Raw genomic sequence first — 20,130 nt, 5'->3', positions numbered from 1 at the left:
GTAATGCCACCAGGATGGGTGACCAGGTTTTGTTTTTCAGCCGTGCTGCGCGGCACGCTGGATCTTAGTTCCCTGACCAGGGATCAAACCCGTGCCCCCCGCAGTGGAAGCACGGGTTCTTAACCACTGGACCGCCAGGGAAGTCCCAGGATGGGTGACGGCTGATGGAACCTGTTTAAAAACCTCCACAGATGCATGATGCCTCTTGTGTTATTCTTCTGATAGGAGCGTGTCTTTCAGCAGAGCTGGGGCTCAGGGTTTTGTTTTTGCTTTTCTTCCCCTGTCCTTGCTCATTTGTCTCAAACGACCACCAGGAAGGTATTGGCTGCTCTTTTATTATTGCCATTTCTGTATATTCTGCCTGTGCTCTTTAAGGGCCATTAGTGGAAAGCAGGAGAGAAAAGGTGTTATCTGGGTGGGTGGCAGCTGCTGCCGTGTGTGACCTTTCTCAACAGCTTGCCCGGTGTATCCTCTGAATGGTCGGGTGTCGGGAGAAATGAGGGCAAATGTCTGGGACAGGGACCCGGCAGCTCTGTGGCTGGGCTTTAACAGTTACATGACGTCTGTTTCTCAGAGGCGTCCTGTAATTAAGTAGTTCTGGGTGTTTCCTCCTCCCCCATTAAACCATAATACCAGCCAAATGTTTTTAAGCATCCCTTCTCTCAAGCCCGGCGTTCTGAGCACAGAACGGCTCGTTACAGAGGAGATGAAGGAAGTCTCTCTTCCACAGGAACTTATCCCTCGGCCTCCTTGCAGGCTTCTGCTTATCTCAGTGGCGCTGCGGATGGAGCCCAAGTGGGGCTGTCTCAGTGGACTTGAGGATGAAGCTGCTCTCTGGGCTCCTGGTGAACCTGTCACTTGGCAGCTTCACAGTGATCCAGGAGGATCAGTCCTGAGATCCCAGAGCTCTGCCTCGTCAGGGCAAGCCTGCACGCCTTCCCGGGGTCAGCCCCACACAGCACAATCAGAGCGCAAGGTGGGCTGGAAGGCACAAGGAAACAAGAGACTCGGGAGATGCAGGGCCCCGAGCCCCGCAGTCACACCGGCCCCCTCTTGCAGACTGGTTTTGGGCAATGCTTTACCTTGCTGAGGCTTGCTTTCCTTATCTGTAAAATGGGCATAAAGCTCGACCTCCCAGGCCGTGGTGCCTGCTCCTGTAAAGCACCTGGAACACTGCCGGACCTGAGGAGGCGCTCCGTTACGATGAATTAAGGATCACTCACTGTGGCAGGCACTGGGCGCTCCCCAAACTCTGTCATCCCTTTGTTCCTCATGACAAATCTGGACAATAGGGAACAATACCCCCATTTTATAAAGAAGGTACCAAGAGTCAGAGGTGTGAAGTAATTTACTCCAGGTCACACGGCAGTGAATAGACAGGACCTGGGTTTGACCTTCATGCCCCTCGTTTTTCTACACCTGATTCGAGGCCCTGCTTAGAGGGCTCGTTGATACCAAACATCTCCAAGTATTCCTGACAGTGCCCTGGAATGTCTTCATGTTGGAATTTTCGTTTACACACTTGTTTGCACAATGCCTTCATATGAAGCAATGACCACTTTGAAGAAGGCCCATCTTGGCTGCCGGCCAAGTTTCTGGGTTTCTCCTGGACCCTGAGTTTCACAGTAGCTCCTGCCTTTGCTAAGGTTCTTGTTTACTCTGGGCGCTCCTTCCCTTGCTGTCAGGGTCCCCCCGAGGGGGCTGGTTGCAGACTGGTCTGTTATAAGCCAGACTGGGCCTCGGGAGCAGCCAGAGACGGTGCATTTTCCCGGAGTGTGTGCGTGTGTGCGCGTGCGCGTGTGTGATGGTGCCCCTTATCTGGGTAATGCTCTCTGTACTTGATCCCAGGTTTATCACCTCCTCCAGGTCCTCTGGTATCTTGAGATGCCAGCTCAGCATCCTGGTCATGGTATATGCAGAGGAGCAGGGTGGAAAGTCCAAAACATGGACTCAGAAATTTGAACACCAGTTCTGCTGCTTGCTTCCTGTGTGGCCTCGGGCGAGGTGTCTACCTTCTTTGTGCCTCTGTTTTGGTTTGCTGCTCAGTTCCTGAGCCTCTCCTTCCTCCTCTGGGAGATGGGCATGATCAGGCAGCTGTGGGCAAGGCCCACCATCAGTCTCAAAGAGAGCGATGGCAGCTGTAATTTTTTTTTTGAAGACATCTGTGACCTCGGCTAGGTCTGGACATGTGTTGTTTCAGCTAACGTTCCTGATTTTCTTAGTCTTCAAGCCTAAATTGACTCTGTACAAGGAAACAGGGTATATACATCTAAAAGACCAACAGATGTTGATAACATTGGTTCTTATTTTTTTTTTCAATTCTCTTCACAAATTTTATCCAAAAATGGTCGTATTTTGGCTTTTTTCATTGTTATTATTAGTCATTGTTTCTAATGATTATTAATGCAAAACGTTGTTTCAAGTATAGCATCTGTGTTGTCGATAGGTGCTTCTCAAACTTTCTGTGCTGAAGAGCCAGTTTTTTGGGGTTTTTTTGGTTTTGGTTTTGTTTGTTTGTTTTTTGTTTTGCGGTACGCGGGCCTCTCACTGCTGTGGCCTCTCCTGTTGCAGAGCACAGGCTCCAGACGCGCAGGCCCAGCGGCCATGGCTCACAGGCCCAGCCACTCCGCGGCATGTGGGATCCTCCCGGACCGGGGCACGAACCCATGTCCCCTGCATCGGCAGGTGGACTGCCAACCACTGCGCCACCAGGGAAGCCCTGGTTTTGTTTGTTTTTAAGTATTTCCAATTCATTGCAAACTGGTACTTGTGTAAAATACAAAAACAAAAAAAAACCAACTAGAAAAATTCCGGAATTCCTGGATTTCATACCAATATGAAATTGCTTCAGATGTTTCGAAATGCTTATTGTGAATTTCTGTGCTTGCCTCAGGTGGGTAGCAGACAGCTCACATCCCTGCCCCAGTTCACGGCCCCCTCGGTTGCAGACTTAACTCTGCCATCGCAGGAGTAACAGCGCTGCGCGTGGTGGTTGCTGCCATCTGGTGTTGGCCGGCAGGCTTGATGCGGTTTTCCTCTGGCTGTGCCTTTGTTCACCTCCTTGAGAATCTGGAAGTTGAGAGCTGACAAGTAGAGGAGCTTCCGTGACATCCCAGTTTTACAAATGATGAACTGAAAAACCTAGGTTTCTAAAGCTAGGGAGTGGCCCCACTGCAATTCACACCTGAGTGTGTGACATCCTTCCCCTTTGTCTTTGACAGTGGTTCCCAAGTCTGATTGATCATCACAGTCCCTGGGGTCTTTAAAAAGTATTGCTCTGGGACTTCCCTGGTGGCGCAGTGGTTGAGAGTCCACCTGCCGATGCAGGGGACACGGGTTCATGCCCCGGTCCGGGAGGATCCCACATGCCGCGGAGCGGCTGGGCCCGTGAGCCATGGCCGCTGAGCCTGCGCGTCCGGAGCCTGTGCTCTGCAACGGGAGAGGCCACAACAGTGAGAAGCCCACGTACAGATAAAAAAAAGTATTGATCTGGACTCCCGCACATTGAATCAGCATTTCTGGGAGTGAAGCCCAGAAATCTGCATTTCTCAGAAGCCCTCCGAGCAGCTAATGATCAGCTTGCTTTGAGAGCCGCTGGTCCACACTGTGCTGCTTCCCTCTGCTCTGCAGGACTGACTCATCTCCTTAACCCCTGAAGGGCTCCTGTGCCCCAGGGTGGAGGGCAGGGAACACAGACAGTGGCTCTGACTCTGATGCCTTCGGCTCACAGCCTGACCTCTCTGAGCCTCGAGGCCCCATCCCTAGGAGGCCCTGCCCACCTTACAGGAGGGTGGCGAGGGTCACATGAGCTGATGGATATAATAGTTGGTGTTCAAAAGTATGTTAAGGCAAGTGGGCACTGGGGCTAGGGCTTTGTCTTTACCCAGGCGGGTGCAGTGTCTTCACCGCAGAGGGAGGTTCTAGATCCCTGCCCACGGCCAGTGTCACTGGGACCCACAAACAGTTTGTGTGTTTTATAAAACTGAGGTAGATTCTGAGGCATCAAGTGAACATTCTCAGAGAGTTTGAGTATGTGACCAAAAGAGTCTCAGTTGCTGTTAAAATTTGGGGGTGTCTTGGTCTAATAAATCAGGAAGTGTCTAATTTGGTGTGGTAGCCAAAGGAGGGATGAAGCAAAACTTACTTGAATGTGATTAGATAGAACATTCTGATATAAAAGGAAGTGCCAGAGGCTTTTTTTTTTTTAATTTATAATCTTTTCATGATTTGGCAGGTAATTATGATAATTCCTGGGATTTTCACAGACTTAAAAGCTTTTTCACAGACACATTATTTTTGGAGATCATCTTCCCTGATGCTTCAGCTGGAAGGGATTGCTCAGTCTCTTGAAGCTCCAAAGGCATCATCTTACAATCCCCAACTCAAATGTCACCTTGATGACGCCTTTCCCCGTCAATGATGACCCTTTATGCCAGGGATACTAAATAGGTGTCATCGTGTAGGCCAACACACTGATCAGTTGGTTAGGGCTGACTGGGTATCTTCTTGAGGAAGGTAGCGGTGATTGACTAGTGATGTCTGCCAAGTGGCAGGCAGTGGGAGAGAGCAGTGGAACCTGATAGATTGCACCAGTTCCCTGTGGTTGGGCATTTAGGTGGGTTCCAGCCATTTAGAGCTAAACGTCTGCTTGAGCACATGTGCAAATAGAGGCACAGGCTACTCCACAGCAGGGGTTTGCTAAGCCACAGGTAAGTGATTTCAGAAGTTTGACAGATGTTGCCAAACAGCCTAGTGACTTAAACTTCTTTAGTCTTTCTACCGTCTTCTCTCCAGCCTAAACGACAAAACCCAAATGTTGACTGACAAGCATTCACACCTTATTAGCTCATGAGCTGTGCACCTGCCAGATATAACTTGGGAACCGTACCTGCTGCCATCCACGTGTTCCCTTGGGCCTTTCAGAGAATCGGGGCTCAGTTCCCAGTGCTTTGGCCCATGTTGGGCTCTGTTGGAAGCTACATCAGCTGTGGTCAGTGTACCTCCACCTGGCATTTCCCTCTGACTTTGTCACCGTCATTAGTGTTGTCAAATGGCACCTCCTTAACCGCCTTCAGATTAGTTTTCGAGGAAATACAACTGCTGAGAGTAGTAAGAAACACGACAGACTTCTAAAGTGGCCCTGAGTGTTGATGGTGCCAGAACACAGTGAGTGCCCGGCTGTGATTTAGGGCATGGATCGGCCACAGGAGGCTGCCTGGCACGTGTCAAGGCCGATTCGAGAAGTGACTCCTGAGTCTTGTCTCTGGGCGAGGCCTTTCCCGATCCCCCATCTCCCAAGTCCTCCTCTCTCTCTGAGCTCTAGTCCAGTTTGTCTGACCTCTAGGATGTGAACCCCATGACTTTCCTGCACCCCAGCACCGAGAACAGTGCCTGGCTGACGGTTAGCAATTCTCTTGGTGACATTCCTGCTTTGGAGCCGGTGAGCCGTCTGAGCCACTTGTTATGGAACATGTGGCCCTTTTCCATGTGGCTTCCGGAGACCTGCCTCTCCTCCTCCTCCTCTTTCATGTCCCTTTCACGTGATCACCCACCGTGTAAAATGAGCTTTCATTCACTGAGCATTTACCACGTGCAGACATGGTGCCAAGCCTGCTAAGGGCGGCAGCTCATTTCATCCACACGGCGGCCCCGTGAAGTGAGCACTTTTGTTTGTTTTTTGTTTTGTTTTGTTTTTAACATCTTTATTGGAGTATAATTGTTTACAATGTTGTGTTAGTTTCTGCTGTATAACAAAGTGAATCAGTTATACATATACATATGTTCCCATATCTCTTCCCTCTTGCGTCTCCCTCCCTCCCACCCTATCCCACCCCTCTAGGTGGTCACAAAGCACCCAGCTGATCTCCCTGTGCTATGCGGCCGCTTCCCACTAGCTCTCTATTTTACATTTGGTAGTGTATATAAGTCCATGCCACTCTCTCACTTCATCCCAGCTTCCCCCTCCCACCCCATGTCCTCAAGTCCATTCTCTATGTCTGTGTCTTTATTCCTATCCTGCCCCTAGGTTCATCAGAACCATTTTTTTTTTTTTAGATTCCATATATATGTGTTAACATACGGTATTTGTTTTTCTCTTTCTGACTTACTTCACTCTGTATGACAGACTCTAGGTCCGTCCACCTCACTGCAAATAACTCAATTTTGTTCCTTTTTATGGCTGAGTAATATTCCATTGTGTATACATGCCACATCTTCTTTATCCATTCATCTGTCGATGGACACTTAGGTTGCTGCCATGTCCTGGTGAGTGTGGTTTTTAATCCCCATTTTGTAGGTGACAGGCCTCAGGCTCACAGAGGTTAAGTGACTCGTACAGGAGCACACTGTTAAGTAATCCAGCCAAGACCAGTCTTGCACTGGAGTCTGAGCCCTTAACTGTCTCTCTCAGCTACCTCCCTGCCAACCTCTGGGCCTTTGCACCTGCTGTTTTCTCTGCTGGCTGTGTCCTTCTCCTCTTTGTCCACAGGATGACCTCCTAGAGCTCAGCATGTTTATGGAACGTAGAAGACCCGTGGGGCTGAATGACATTATGGAGAGTTGTTGGGAGGAGAGGGGCAGGAGATGGCGTTAGGGAAAGAGGCCGGGCCGGACCTGGAAGGAGGGTGGATTTTTATCCTTAGGGCAGTTAGAAGCATTGAAGGTTTTTAAACAGCAGGTGACAACATCAGCTGTTGCTTTGGGAAGATCACTCTTGCTGCTTGGTGGAGAAAGGATTGGAGGGCCCCTGTCTCTCTCTCTCTCTTATTCCCTGCTGCTATTGAGAATAATGAAGGAAGAAGGTCAGGTGAAACCTGTAAATGCCCTCAGAGCCTCATAGAAATTCTGGTAGGCAGTGGTTGTGCCTTTTATTTTGATGATAATGGGAACCATTTGTGATCTCACATTTCTCTTCTGAGGCTCTCTCTGGGTCTCGAATTCATTTCTAGTTATAGCAGAGTTTGGAAAGAGTTGTTTGAGGAATAGTAAGCTCAGTATGGTTTATGTAAGATGAAAGCTGTTTATATCAGTAAGTGTTTGTAGGGATATGTAATGGAGAAATTCAGGGTTTCAGAGCTTTGCCTAGTAACAATGAGCATTGCCATTTTAATGACTGCAGGAAATTATTTCATCAAATTTGTCTCCTCAGTTCCATAAGATTTCCACCCCCCCCACCCCCACCCCCGCCATTCCCTAGTGAAATCAAAGCTTTGTCTGATGTGGTCAAGTTACTCTCTGGCTGCAAAAGAGAACCAGCGTTTTGACAGCTCATGATAAACACCGCTTGAAGCTGGGATGTGTCAGTGTTTTATGCACTTATGGAAAATTGTTTTAACACTCTGGTTTCCACTGCCAAACAAAACAAAACAAAACGAAAACAAAGCAACACCCTGCCTTGCTTTAGAAATGACAGTGGCCCTTATTTAAAGCTTGCATTCTGTGGGGGCATATTAGCAGGTATCTAGCAGTGATATTGGCAGTTGTGCATGTTTCCTGCTTGCTGTGTGGTAAATGGATTCTCAGCCCTGAGGAAGCTCGTGGAGGGTTTATGTGATTTCTGTGCGGAGGAGTCGAACAGTCGTTATTAGTGATGTTGTATTTGTTTGTGAAAGGCCAAAAGATCATCTTAAGCTTTTTTTGTACAAAAGGAATAAGGCAACGGGGGAATATTAACTTCAGGTCTGTATGACAAAAAAAGTCGTTAAAAGACTCAGTGACTTATTCTCCGTTTGTTAATTGCATGGCTATTGCAGTGTCTTTTATGCCATTTTCACTTTGCATTTCACACTGGCTTGAAAAAGGTGAGCATCTGAGGGACAGAGAGGGGATGACATCTGAGTGGAGATTCACAGAGCAAATTAATGGATGCATCAGAATTATGGTTGGGAACCTGATAAATTTCACGTTGATTACACCTGGCTCCCCTTTCAGGTGAAAAATTTTAATTCTTTGAAAGAGGCTAAGTGGTTGTTCTCTCTGATAAATTATTAGGAAACTAAAAAGTAAAGAAAAGTAGAAAGAATGGAAAGAAAAATACCCCTTGACTAATGTTCGTATTTTCATTTATTTCCTCCTATGCCTTTTACCCTTTATATAACATATCCAAAAAATAAAAATAAAAAGGAGGGCTTGCCTTTATTCCTCCTGAAGCATCAAGATTCAGGTTACTCTTCTTTTTCCCACAGAGCTTCTCCTTACATCCTTTCTTTATTCTGACAGTATGTTTTATATTTCACATAGAATACTTATTATAAACGGTCTGATACTATTTATGTGTTGTATAGAATGTAGTAAGTACCTGGCTGAAGTCTGGGGTATAGGAGGGATGATCTTCTGAGAAGGGCAGAGGGACAGGGGCTAGTGGGGGTCTGCCTGACCTCTGCATTCTGGGGGGCTTCTCTGTAAGATGCTTGCCAGATCCTTCCTTCAGGGTTCCTGATGAGCATGGCAAGATTACATTCTCACATTTCTCTAAAACATTTAAATAAATTACAGTTGAATTTGATTTTAAGCCCCAGTAAGATCACTCTTGTAATCAGAGAAATTACTGTATGTTTTGACCATGTGGGATATCTTTGTTCTGTTTGTAAGTTACAGCTTGAAAGATCTGTTACTGATTCTGTACATCAGTCATGGGCTATCTTATCGCACCCTCCATTTTTATTTATTTGGGATCAGCCAAGTGTATTGAAACGTGGATAAATTCGCAGGCTCTTGGCAGGCCTGAATGGGCTAAACGGTGGAGCGGCAGGATTGTGGAGTGTGGCCCAGTGGTCAAGAGCCAGGGCTGCCGAGTCAGCCCTTTATTAGCTATGTGACTGTGGCCCGGCTCCTTAAACACCTCTGACATTGTTCCTCTTTCTGTGAGGTAGGAGCAATAATATCTTCCTCAAGTATTTTCCTGGCATAGCATGAGCAGTGACCATAGGGCAGCTGTGCTGCTGCAGGTGTGTCTGTCACCCTCACTGTCACCATCCTCAACAAGGCTCCGGTTCTGTTTTCTTGGTTTTCAGAACCAAGGCCCTGATGAACAGAAATGGTCGGTCATTCTACTTGTACCATTAGCGGGGAAATTCTTAACAGGCACAACTCGAATGAGAAAGAAAGCCTTTGCCAGAAAATTATTCATTTATTAAGAACAAAAGCCTAAGGTCCAAAAATGACATGATACAATCATATTGTGACCATAAACTGGGGACCGTTGAGTCCATAATGTTAAAATCAACCAAGTCAAAAACGTATCCAGCTTCTGAGTGGATTGCGTAGCTAGTCCGTAAGTATAAGCAGTGTTACTGTTTCCAGCCTGACAACCTCCTGATGCCTTGCTGACAAGTGATGGACTTGGAGAGGGCGGGGCGAATCGTGGGGAGGGTCTGCCCTCCGAGCCTCACTACATGGTGCTTGTGTGTTGCAGGTGGCAGAGATGCACGGGGAGCTGATCGAGTTCAATGAGCGCCTGCACCGGGCCCTGGTGGCCAAGGAAGCCCTCGTGTCCCAGATGAGGCAGGAGCTCATCGACCTTCGGGGGCCGGTGAGTGTTCCCACCCGGCAAGGCCCTGGCCTTGCCATTCTGCCCACACCGTCTGTCGGTCCACCCAGCCTCTGCTGCTCACAGCCGTGCTGTTACGTTTGTTCAATGTCAAGGGTATGGAAAAATACAGAGACTAAAAGAGGGAGCATCCAGGTACCCACTATCTAGATTTTACGTGCATTAGCCTTTACCACATTTGCTTTCCTTTGGGTGGGAGGGGGTAAAGTAATTAAAATGCTACAAAATCTGTCAAAGTCCCCTTGGCACCATTTCATGCCCTGTACCCATAATCGATATTCTGAAATTGGCATATAGCCTTCTCCTCCCTGTTTTTATAGTTACTACATGGATAAATTTCCATAGAAATAAATAGTTTCGGTTTTGTGTAACTTTTACCTACATGGTATACTTGTACATATCTGTTTGCCTTGTGTGTATGTGTGTTTATGTTTATTTAGTATTATGGTTTGAGGACCATCCCACATAGATCTAATAGAGGATTTTAAACTGCAGCACTCTTGATACTTTGAGCCATTTAATTCTTTGTGGGGTGGCTGTCCTGCGCATTGTAGGATGTTTAACAGCATCCCTGATTCCTACTCACTAGAGGCCAGTAGCACCCCACCCAATCATGGCAACCAAAGATGTCTCCAGACATTGTCAAAATATCCCCTGGGGGACAGAATCACCCCTGGTTGAGAGCTGCTGACCTAGTTTGTTCACTTTCTTGATTCTTTAATTCTCTATTGAATGAAATACTACAATATTTTAAATCTGGTTGTGTTCATAAACATTTAGGTTGTTTCCAGTATTTTGCTACTGCAAATCATATTGCTGAGAGCATCTTGTCCTTTATGCACATTTATAATAGCTTCTTCTTTGCTTTAAAACTTTCTTATGATGTCAAATGTTAAACACCTGAAGGTCGGCGGATGTGTGATGCACTCACGTAACCATTGTTCAAATGAGCTGTCGTCAGTCATGGTCAATCTTATTTCAAGTTACCAGTGCCTGCTTTTCCCCTCCATATTGGTCTGAATCAAATACCAGGCAGTTTCATCTGTAGACTTTTCAGTGTGTAGCTGTAAAAATGAAGAAAACAAATAGAATATCATGGTCAGGCCTCCATTATCAATAATTCGTCTATACCAATGAATATCGGTGTTCAAATTTCTTCTTGTCTCATAATTTTTTTAAGAGTTTTTTTGAGTCATGGTGAGGAGTGACAGATCTAGATCTGTCTGCTGTGAAAGACTGAATTTTTTTTTTTAAACGATTGAAAATTGTCAAAATTTGGGCTCTTGACAAACCTTGTTACACCCATCCATGCTAAACAGCCAAGAAGTATAAAAGGGTATGTTCAGTGAAAAATAAATCTCCTTCCTATCCCGGGCCCTTTATTGTCCTGCCCAGAGGCAATAACAGTGATCCGTCCCGGGTTTCTCTTTACAGAGTTGAGCACTGCTTGAGTAAGCTGCGCGCACACACCTACACGTTTAACAACCAGTAGCGGCTCTATCCCCTGTTCTCTATATTACTTTCCTCTCACCTATCTATGTACTTTAGACATCATTTTATTGTACTTCACGTGTAGGCCTGCATCCTTCTTTTAAAGAGCTGCATTGTATTCCTTTGAACTGATAATACCAAGGTTTATCTAACCAGGCCCCCATTGATGGATATTGAGTTGTTTCCCATGTTTATTTTTACACCAGAGCTGTCAATAACATCCTTGTGAAATCCACATTTAGAATAGAAGGTTGTCTGGCAGCTCATGGGGCTACACTTGGCTGGGTGTAGACCCAGAGATCTCGTCTTGCAAGCTTTCGGGGCGCTGGGAGGACTAGCATCTTCTTCCATCCTCCTCCATCTGTTGCAGGAAAACCCTTCCTGAGCGCCAGCGTCCGTCAGGAACTCCCGGTTGTCAGAGTTCCGACGGTGTGTCAGGCACACACGGGTCTTCACCTTCATTCTCTCATTTGATTTTGAAGACAAGCCTGTGAGTCGAGTGGGATTAGCATCCTCTTTAATAAACATGGCAGTTGAGATGCAGAAGGGTTCAGGGCCCCGCTGGGCTTCTCATTATATTCCACCGCGGTGCTGGGCCCCCAGCCCATCAGCTTTCTTCTGCTCCGGGTCCCTTGCTTCCTCCTGCTGTCCCCTCTGCCTGGAATAAGGCTCTGGCCTCAGGTAACTCACCCCTCAGTATCTACTCATCGTCTCCTCAGGAAACCTGACCAGGTCAGATTTTCCATGTTGAGTGTGATGTTTATATGTATCTCTCCCTTCTTCTCTTGCTGTGATTTTACATTTATCTCTCACTAATCAGTCTCTCCGTGAGGTGCCCCTCCTTGAGGGCAAGTTCCATGTCTCTTTCTGCTCCCTTTGAATCCCATTGATTCACATAGTAGGTGCTCAATAAATATAAGTTGACTTATTGAGTGAATGAATGAGGGAATGAGGGAATGTCACAGGTAGTAAGTGGTGGAGTCCAGATTTTCCCTGGGCCCCTCTGACATGAAAGCCCATCTTCTCTCCTCCTGCCAGGCTCCCTCTTGCTTCCAGTCTGATTGCCCTTCAAGGCAGTGACATCCCTTTACCCAGAGGCAGCTCGAACCATCATCAGATCCTTTCCTGCGGGCAGGTTGTGATGGCCAGAAGTGAGGAGGGAGTAAAGCGGTCCTGAAGGCTGTTGGGAAGAGCTGGCTACTTGGGCATTGGCCCCAGGGGGACATCTTGACCTTGTTGTTACTGCCTCAGGCCCGCTCCAGTCATCTGCCCAGAGCCAGACAGACGGGGCAGAGGAGGGAGGCAGCCGCAAACTCAGCTTCAGTTCTGGAGCCCGTGAGAGGCCTCTCTTGTGGGAGGCTGCCCTACCCCTTCGTTTCCACTCTCTGCTGACCCCGGACTAGACTTCCTCCCAGGCCGCCAGAGTATTTGAGGGCCTCATGGTCAGGACCGGGTCTGCCTTATTCGGAAACCCCGGTTTCCTCTTCCATCAAGTTGGAGAGTAACGTGGCACTAGCCGCTTGGGCGGCTCCACGAGATGCTGCCGGTAAAGGTGCTTGGTGTTGGGCACGTGGTAGGGGCCCCGTTTTCATCTCTGAGTCCCCAGTGCCCAGCACCCTGCCTGGCACATCGTAGGTGCTCCGTAAATGTTTGCTAAGTGAGAACTTCATTTTCATAGAGCAGAGGATGACTCCATGCACCAAATAATAAATTTCTTAAAAGATAGGTGCAGGGACACGGTTTCTTCTCAGTGTTATCTTTTCATGACATTATAGACTTGTAAGAAGTCACTTATTTTAAGGAGAAGGGTTAAATTCTTATTTTAAGGATTAAGGGTTGAATTTTTTCCTTTTCTTTTTTTGAATGGAAGTATTTTTAGGACTCTCTCCTCATTATACACCCCCTGCCCGCAGTATAACATGTGAATGAATGCTGTAGTTTTTTGTTTTTGTTTTTGTTTTTACCTTTTAGCAGGATTTGATTACAGCCCTGAAAGTTCTCTGGGAGAACAGCTCCTATTTTGAATAATAAATGGAGACAGAGAAATAGAACCTTGTAAGATGACGGGATGTAGAGGTCAATTACAGTCAGAGCACAGGGAAAGCTGAAGGCAAAACAACTCATTAAGTGCAAGTTTGTTCCCACAGGGGAAGCAAACTTGGTCTCACTTTATGTAATTGAAGTTGGATTCCTCTTTTTCCTGCCCCTTCTGTGGGTCTCTATTTCTTTGTCCTAAGTACTGTTTAAGTGGGTCACCTCCACTTAAGCAGAAAAGGTGCCCTGCCTCGTGTGGCTTGAGGTCTGTAGAATCGCTTCCCTGATTCAAAGCACCAGCCCTGTTGGTTTGTCCTCCTGTCACCAGTCTCTCACCTGTCCCCTCCCTTGTCTGTTTGGTGAGGGCCATGTACTATGTGCTTGGCGTTGGCGTGCATTTTTATCCTTTCCCCTCAGAACAACCCTGTATAGTATATAATGGACCTAATAAGGTCCATTTTTCAGCTTAGCAAACCGAGGCACAGAGAGGTCTCAGGACTCACCGTGAGGCACACAGCTCCGCAGTTGCACCAGATTGCAGATCCAGGACCATCTCATTCTTCAACACCATGCTGTTTACTCTTCTGTGTTCTTTCCTTTTTCATTTCAAGCAAAATTTAGTGTCTGTTGTGCTCCAAGCACAACCCTCCTGGGGATTTTAAAGATTCAGATCCCTCTTTGGTGAAGCTCTCACGCATTCCACTCCCTGACTGCATCTCCCCCTTCCTTGTCTCCCCCCCTCGCTTTGTACATCAAAGTTGATTGGGTTTTTGTTTTTTTTTTTCTTACTGATCACTTAATCTTGATATCAGACAGGCTCTTTGGAAATTTGGAACCTGGAGAAAGCAGAGTTTCGGAGGAGTAGAATAATAATTCAAAGGGTGCAGGCAGGTGGTGCATATAAAAAAGGAGGGGGTGCTGTGATAAATCATCTTGAAAAAGGATGGTCAGTAGGCTTCTTTGCTGTAGCACTTTCTGCCAGGTTGCCTCATGGCCGTCCATGAAGGGGAGCTCCGGCATGCTTTGTAGGCATTATTTCCCCAGGGACCATCTTTTCTAAGATATTTTTCAAGGGATGCATTTAGGAAAGTTAGGGCCGAGTTATGTATCATGTTCGTTACCCCACACGCCAGCTGCAGGGAGGTCCCGGCAGCGCGGGTTGTCCCGTGAACCCGCCCTGGCCTGGGCTTCACAGGGCCCGGAGGGGAGGAGGTGGCATTGCCTGGCCGTGGGGCGCACTGGGCCTGCACCCGCTCTACCCAGGGTGAGTGGCCGGCCAGGCGTTCAGTCTTGGGTCCCACTGGCCTTCTGCTGACTCCCCAGCTGGCCAGGGTCTCAGTCATCTGAACCCCAGGCACTTTGGGCCTCCTCCACACTGGCTCCCAGACAGCGGACTGTGCGGTTCTCTTGGATTCTCTATGCTCTCTTTTGCTGTCTCTGTTTTTTAATCTCTTTGTTTCTTCTTCTGTCTCTTTGTGTCTCTCTCTCCCTGCTCCTCTTTGTTTCTCACTCTCTGCTCCTTTCTTTCCCTGCCTCTGCCTGTCTTTCCCTGTCTCTCTCTTTCACCTCCTGTGTGCGTGTTGGTTTCTCTGCCTCTGTCTGTCTGTCTCTCCCCAGTTCTGAGTCTCTCTCTGCCACTGTCTCAGGCTCTGTCTCTCCCCTCCCCCTTCCCTTCCCATTGTCTCTAGTTTCATAGACATTTACATTGCTCTGTGGCATGATGACGATGCTGTTTGTTGCAATTGCCTTGAAAAACTGCAAATCCTTTCCGTTTCGGGCTCCCTGAAGTGGCTTACAGTAGAATCAGCTTCCACGAAAGTCTTTGCAGACTCTCCCTTCTTGCTTGCATCCCTCCTGAGCTCCTGCCTGGCCCTTAATCTGTTTCAGTGGCACTTCGTGCCCCAGCATCTGTCACCCTGTATTACCACTTTGTGTTGAATTTTCTTTTTTTTAATCTGTGGCTAGATAGCCGCCCTGTGACAGGGGCTGTGTTTATTTTCCTCTTCTCGGAGGCTGGCACACAGTCACTCAGGGAGCAGTTGCTGTCTGAGTCGGGCCACGCACCTGCAGTATCTATGGAAACACTGTTAACCACAGTATCTGATCATCCAGAAAGGTGCTGTCCTGGAGGCTGCTGGATGCCAGAGACTTCCCGTTAATCCTCGCTGCAAGCTGCATGGTGTTTCCATGGGCCACCTTCCCTCCGTTATTGAAATGACTGAGCTGGTGGGAGAGAAAGATGAGGAATTTAAATCTCAGGGGTGAGACAGATGGACAAAGCTCGTCTCAAGTTTTGTAATAGGGTCTACTTTGAAATAAAATGCTTCCTGGGACTTTCTTGGTATCTTTAAAACCTTCCGAGGGAGGGATCTCATTTGAGGGCTGATGCTATTTAAGTCCAGAGCTTAAAAGAAATATATTTTTCAGCTGGTGGCACTTGCCGAATGTCTAATGATCAAGCACCAAATTGTCTGCGGTCCCACAGCAGCTCTCAACAGCACATTCCAAATTATAAGAGGCTTTTTAATTCGGTACTTGGACATCCGTGTTCTAATCGTCTACCGTCTTGAAGGAGATTATTTTTAAAAGTGCCATTTAAGAGAGGCTGCTAAAAATATGTCTCACATAGAGGCTTAAGTCAGAAATATTAGTTTTTGTTACAAAATCATCCAGAAAGATGCTTGCAGAACCCACTTTAAACAGCTCAGTGCCAGAGAATTAAAGCCCCTCTTTGAGTCCAGTCACCCTTTTCTGTCAATGGGCAAATTGCCCACCTGATCACACACCCCTTGGCATTAATGCTGGACTCACAGGTCTGTCTGCCCCCATGTGCCCAGGTCTTGCCCCTGGTTTATGCCTGGTTCACTCATGGCTGTGGGTAGTTGGGTTCCTTTGGGGAGCCCTGAGGGGCTACAGTTTAGCATTTGGGTAGGCAGAGCCTGGCTACCCAAGGCTTACGGGTGTGGAACTTTGAAATTACATTTCCAGTAAGATCAGAGTTTTGTGTCAATTGACAAATGCGGCGCGTGCAAGCTTTGCCACAAGGCTGATCCCTTACTGATGCAAGTAGGAAGCACTGGCAAGGTACAGAGTCATCAAGACGTGTGCACATCGGGCTCCCTAATGACTTAAGCTGTGGGTTCAGGGAGGCATTTGCTGCCTGTCCGTCACTCGTGTTTTGTGAGGCTGTTTTTACACAGAGTGTGGGGCATGCTGCAGGGTTGTGGAGGACATGGGCTCCACCCCTGAGAAGGTCAAGAGCAGAATATGTTTTGCCTGACTTGGCGTCTCTCTGGTTGGACTGCATTGTGACTTGGCGCGGAGACAGGTAACTCAGAGACCTTTCCTGCCACCGACCCTGAAGAGATAGAAGCCAGGTTTACAAAGCAACTCTTGCCCCCCTTTTTGCCTGCTTGCTCACGTGGCCATGTGATCACTCGGCTTAAGTTCGCTGCTCACGGCCCCACCAGCAGGAAAAATGACAGGCAGCGACAGTCAGGGAGCTCTTGGGGCTCCCAGGCCCTGTGCTCCCCTTCTTTAACCACCACGTCCTTCCTGACAGCAGCTCGCTCTTTCTTCTTTTGTTTTCACCTGACCTAGGAACTCGGAGTCGGATGAATTGAAATCCTGAGCTCATGACCCACACCCACCTATTATAGGTGCAAACAAGGCCTACTCTTCTTTATTTACTGTGGTAGCCCTGATCTCACTCCCTGCCTTCTATGGAAGCTGCTCCCAGACTCTACCCTCACCGCTCCTGCGGGTTCAGCCTCAGGACTTCGGGTTGCTTGGCTCCTGACCTCTGTGTATTTTATTGGCATGTAGGTGTCTCAATCTTATGTTGTTGGCCTGGAAAAGCTGTTCTTGAGGGTCAAGCAGCCATGTGGCCTGGGCTTGGACCTCTGTCCCGTGCTGTCAGACTGTGGTGCTGTCCTTGACTCATGTCATTTTTGTCATCCTCAAAATGTAGACTCTCCAGCCTCTTCCATCCTGTCTCCACTGTGCCTTGTCAATCCTACTGACTAAGACATGTCCATCTAAATCCTAATTTAATTGATTCTATTTCTGCTAAATTAACACACACTGTATTTCCAAGGATACGTAATAGCCACGTGATTATACTTGTATAAACCCTCTAAATATATTCTGTGTGCTTATTTCTTAATAAATATCTTTCTCCAGGATAACAGAGTTCCCATCTGATTAGCCCTCCTCCCCCACCAATTGCATGTGACTCACTTTTTTTTTTTTAAAGATTTCTTCCTATTTTTTATAATATTTTTTTTGAAAAAAGGCCCATCTCTTCTTTTTTCTCTCCTGGTCCATCATTAACTTGGGGCTGCCAAAGTGGAGAGTGGCATCTGGGCATCAGAGGGATCTTACAGTTTGTTCTGGAAGCATTCCCAATCTCCTTGAAGTGGATTTATGTAATCTTCCCGTGGAAATAAATGCTGTTTTTACTGTATGTGTCATGGAGGTTGATTCCCTGGTCAGCTGGTTTGTGGGATCCAGAGCCGATTGTGCCTAGATCTGTTGTTGTCGTCTTTTCTGGGAAACCAAGCCAAACCCCTGGCTGCCTGTTCTTTTGAAAATGACCTCTTCCTGAGGGACGGGTACCATCTTGGAATTGCCTGTGGGGTCTGCAGAGCTTCTGCTCTTGTTTCTGAGGAAAAGGATTTTGCTGACCAGGGTTCAAGCTGTGTTCTCCCAGATACACAAAACCTCTGGGCCTTATCCACACCGAAGTGGGTGGCCGTGTTTTGAGATGTGATGGATGTTGCCAGCCAGGCGTTTGAGATCTGACTTTGACAAGGCTTTTGATAAAGTCAGAAAAACCTTGTGTCCACTCAGATTTTTTTTTTTCTGTCCCAGGGTGTCATGGCCTTTGCCAGCATGAGAGCATGTGTCTCCAATGAGAATCACCTCCTTCCCCTGTTACAGTGAGACTCACAGCCAGCTGTGGCTCCCAGTGCCTCCGTACATGCAGATCTTTTTTTGGCCTTTTTTTTTTCTATTGAAGTAGAGTTGATTTACAGTGTTGTGTTAGTTTCAGGTGTACAGCAGTGTGATTCAGTTGTATATATTCTTTTTCAGGTTCTTTTCCATTGTAGGTTATTACAGGGTATTGAGTAGAGTTCCCTGTGCTGTGTAGTAGGTCATTGTTGTTTATCTATTTTATATATAGTATTAGCCTTGTTTTAGAAAGAATCTGGCAGGTGCTGCAGCAGGACTTGACTCTGGCCTTGTCCTTGCCTCTCGCTCTTGGGCCACGGAGTCCTGCCCCTCACCTTTGCCTATGCCCTTCTACTTGCATTGCCTTGCTTCTCTGCCTTCTGTCTTTCAGAAGACATGCTTTAAATTTTTTTTTATTAAATTACACAAATAATATAAGAATCTATTTTTGAAAGAAATTAAGTACTATACAACTGAAGAGAGTATAAAATACAAGTGTCCCTCTCCCAGAGATCCTTACTCTAAGAGTTTGGGTACGTGTTACCTTCTCCTTTCTTCCCGCCCTTACAGATCTTCCCCACCCTTCAAAATCTAGCTCATTCTAAATCCCTCAGTGGCCTGGTCAGTACTGAGTTGTTTTTATTTTTAACTTCTTCTGAATTCCTGTAATCCTTTCCCCCACTCTGGACCACCCATTTTGTCTACTTTTCTTATGTTGTCCTTTGTTTACTTATTAATGAATTTGTTCTGTTGACTTAGACGCAGTTGATTTTTTTCTGCCACTGGACAGAAGTTTGTTATCCAGTGGAGGACACACAGAGACATGTTGCCACGTAATTGCAGTGGAGTATGAGGAGGGTCTGGCAGAGGGCAGGCTCTTGATACGTATTTGTAACTGAAGTAACAAACAAATAAGAGAATTATGTACAATCAGGTGTAATGGTGGCACAGTGTTGGGTTAATTAACTGCTGGGATTGTCCTGGAAGGCTTCAGAGAGGAAAGGTTTGACTTGGGTTTTGAAGGATGAGTAGAACTTGGTTGGGAAGATGGGCCTATCAGGGGGACTGGTGGTGTAAATCAATATGGTGCGTTCATGGATATTGTCATCCACTAGTTTCATGGGTGTATCCTTTGGCTTCTCCATCAGATAATGAAGTCCTTAAAAGTGGGAGTGACATTTACACTCCTACCTTCAACAGGAAGCTGCTCCCAGACTTTTTATATACCAAATCTTTTGAGCACCTTTTATATACCAAATCTTTCCCCAAGTGTTTTACATGTAGTAGCAAGCCCATGAGGTAGATATTACTGATTCCATTTTAGAGATAAGGAAACTAAGGCACAAGTAAGATAGATAATGTCCCCAAGTCCTTAGGACTAGTAAGCGTGGAGCTGGTAGGTCTTAACTTTTTGAGTCTTCATGTCCCCATCCCTAAATGCAGTGATGCCCACAAGAGAGACTTGTATGAGGTTTGAATTAAATGAGGTTAATACCTCTAAATCACCCAAAGTAGGGGCCAAATATCAGCTTATCATAACCTTGAATAAAATAGCACCTCCACCCCCTGCTTTATTTTTCTTCATGGCATTTATCACTGCTTCGCATAGAGCTGTTGATTTGCTGTCTCCCTTTGTCTGTTGTATACTTGACTGTGTCCCCAGTACCTGGTAAAGAGTATTAAATATTTGTGGCATGAATGAATGAATATTAGTTCTCACTTCCCACCATAGCATCCTGACTATGGATGCTCAGAAAATACTTGATGGGGCTTCCCTGGTGGTGCAGTGGTTAAGAATCCGCCTGCTAGTGCAGGGGACACGGGTTCGAGCCCTGGTCTGGGAAGGTCCCACATACCACGGAGCAACTAAGCTCGTGCGCCACAACTACTGAGCCTGTGCTCTAGAGCCCGCAAGCCACAACTACTGAGCCTGCGTGCCAAAGCTACTGAAGCCCACACGTCTAGAGCCCGTGCTCCACAACAAGAGAAGCCACCACAATGAGATGCCCGTGTACTGCAACAAAGAGTAGCCCCCGCTCGCCACAACTAGAGAAAGCCTGCGTGCAGCAATGAAGACCCAACACAGCCAAAAATAAATAAATTTA

General features: G+C 46.9%; 1 protein-coding gene across 1 annotated transcript in view; it reads left to right on the top strand.

Annotated features, from left to right (window-relative positions):
* SNX29 (sorting nexin 29) overlaps positions 1-20,130 on the top strand; it is a 549,073-nt gene that overhangs the window by 334,130 nt on the left and 194,813 nt on the right. Inside the window, exon 17 of the mRNA XM_089896147.1 lies at positions 9,413-9,529. Within this exon, the coding sequence (XP_089752273.1) occupies positions 9,413-9,529 (117 nt within the window). The remainder of the gene's footprint in view (positions 1-9,412; positions 9,530-20,130) is intronic.

Source organism: Delphinapterus leucas, chromosome 15 (assembly GCF_059928025.1).
Source record: "Delphinapterus leucas isolate spDelLeu-1000000601 "Yukka" chromosome 15, BTC_Dleu_Yukka2, whole genome shotgun sequence".
Classification (NCBI taxonomy): Eukaryota; Metazoa; Chordata; class Mammalia; order Artiodactyla; family Monodontidae; genus Delphinapterus; species Delphinapterus leucas.
This window is presented reverse-complemented; position numbering and strand designations above follow the sequence as displayed.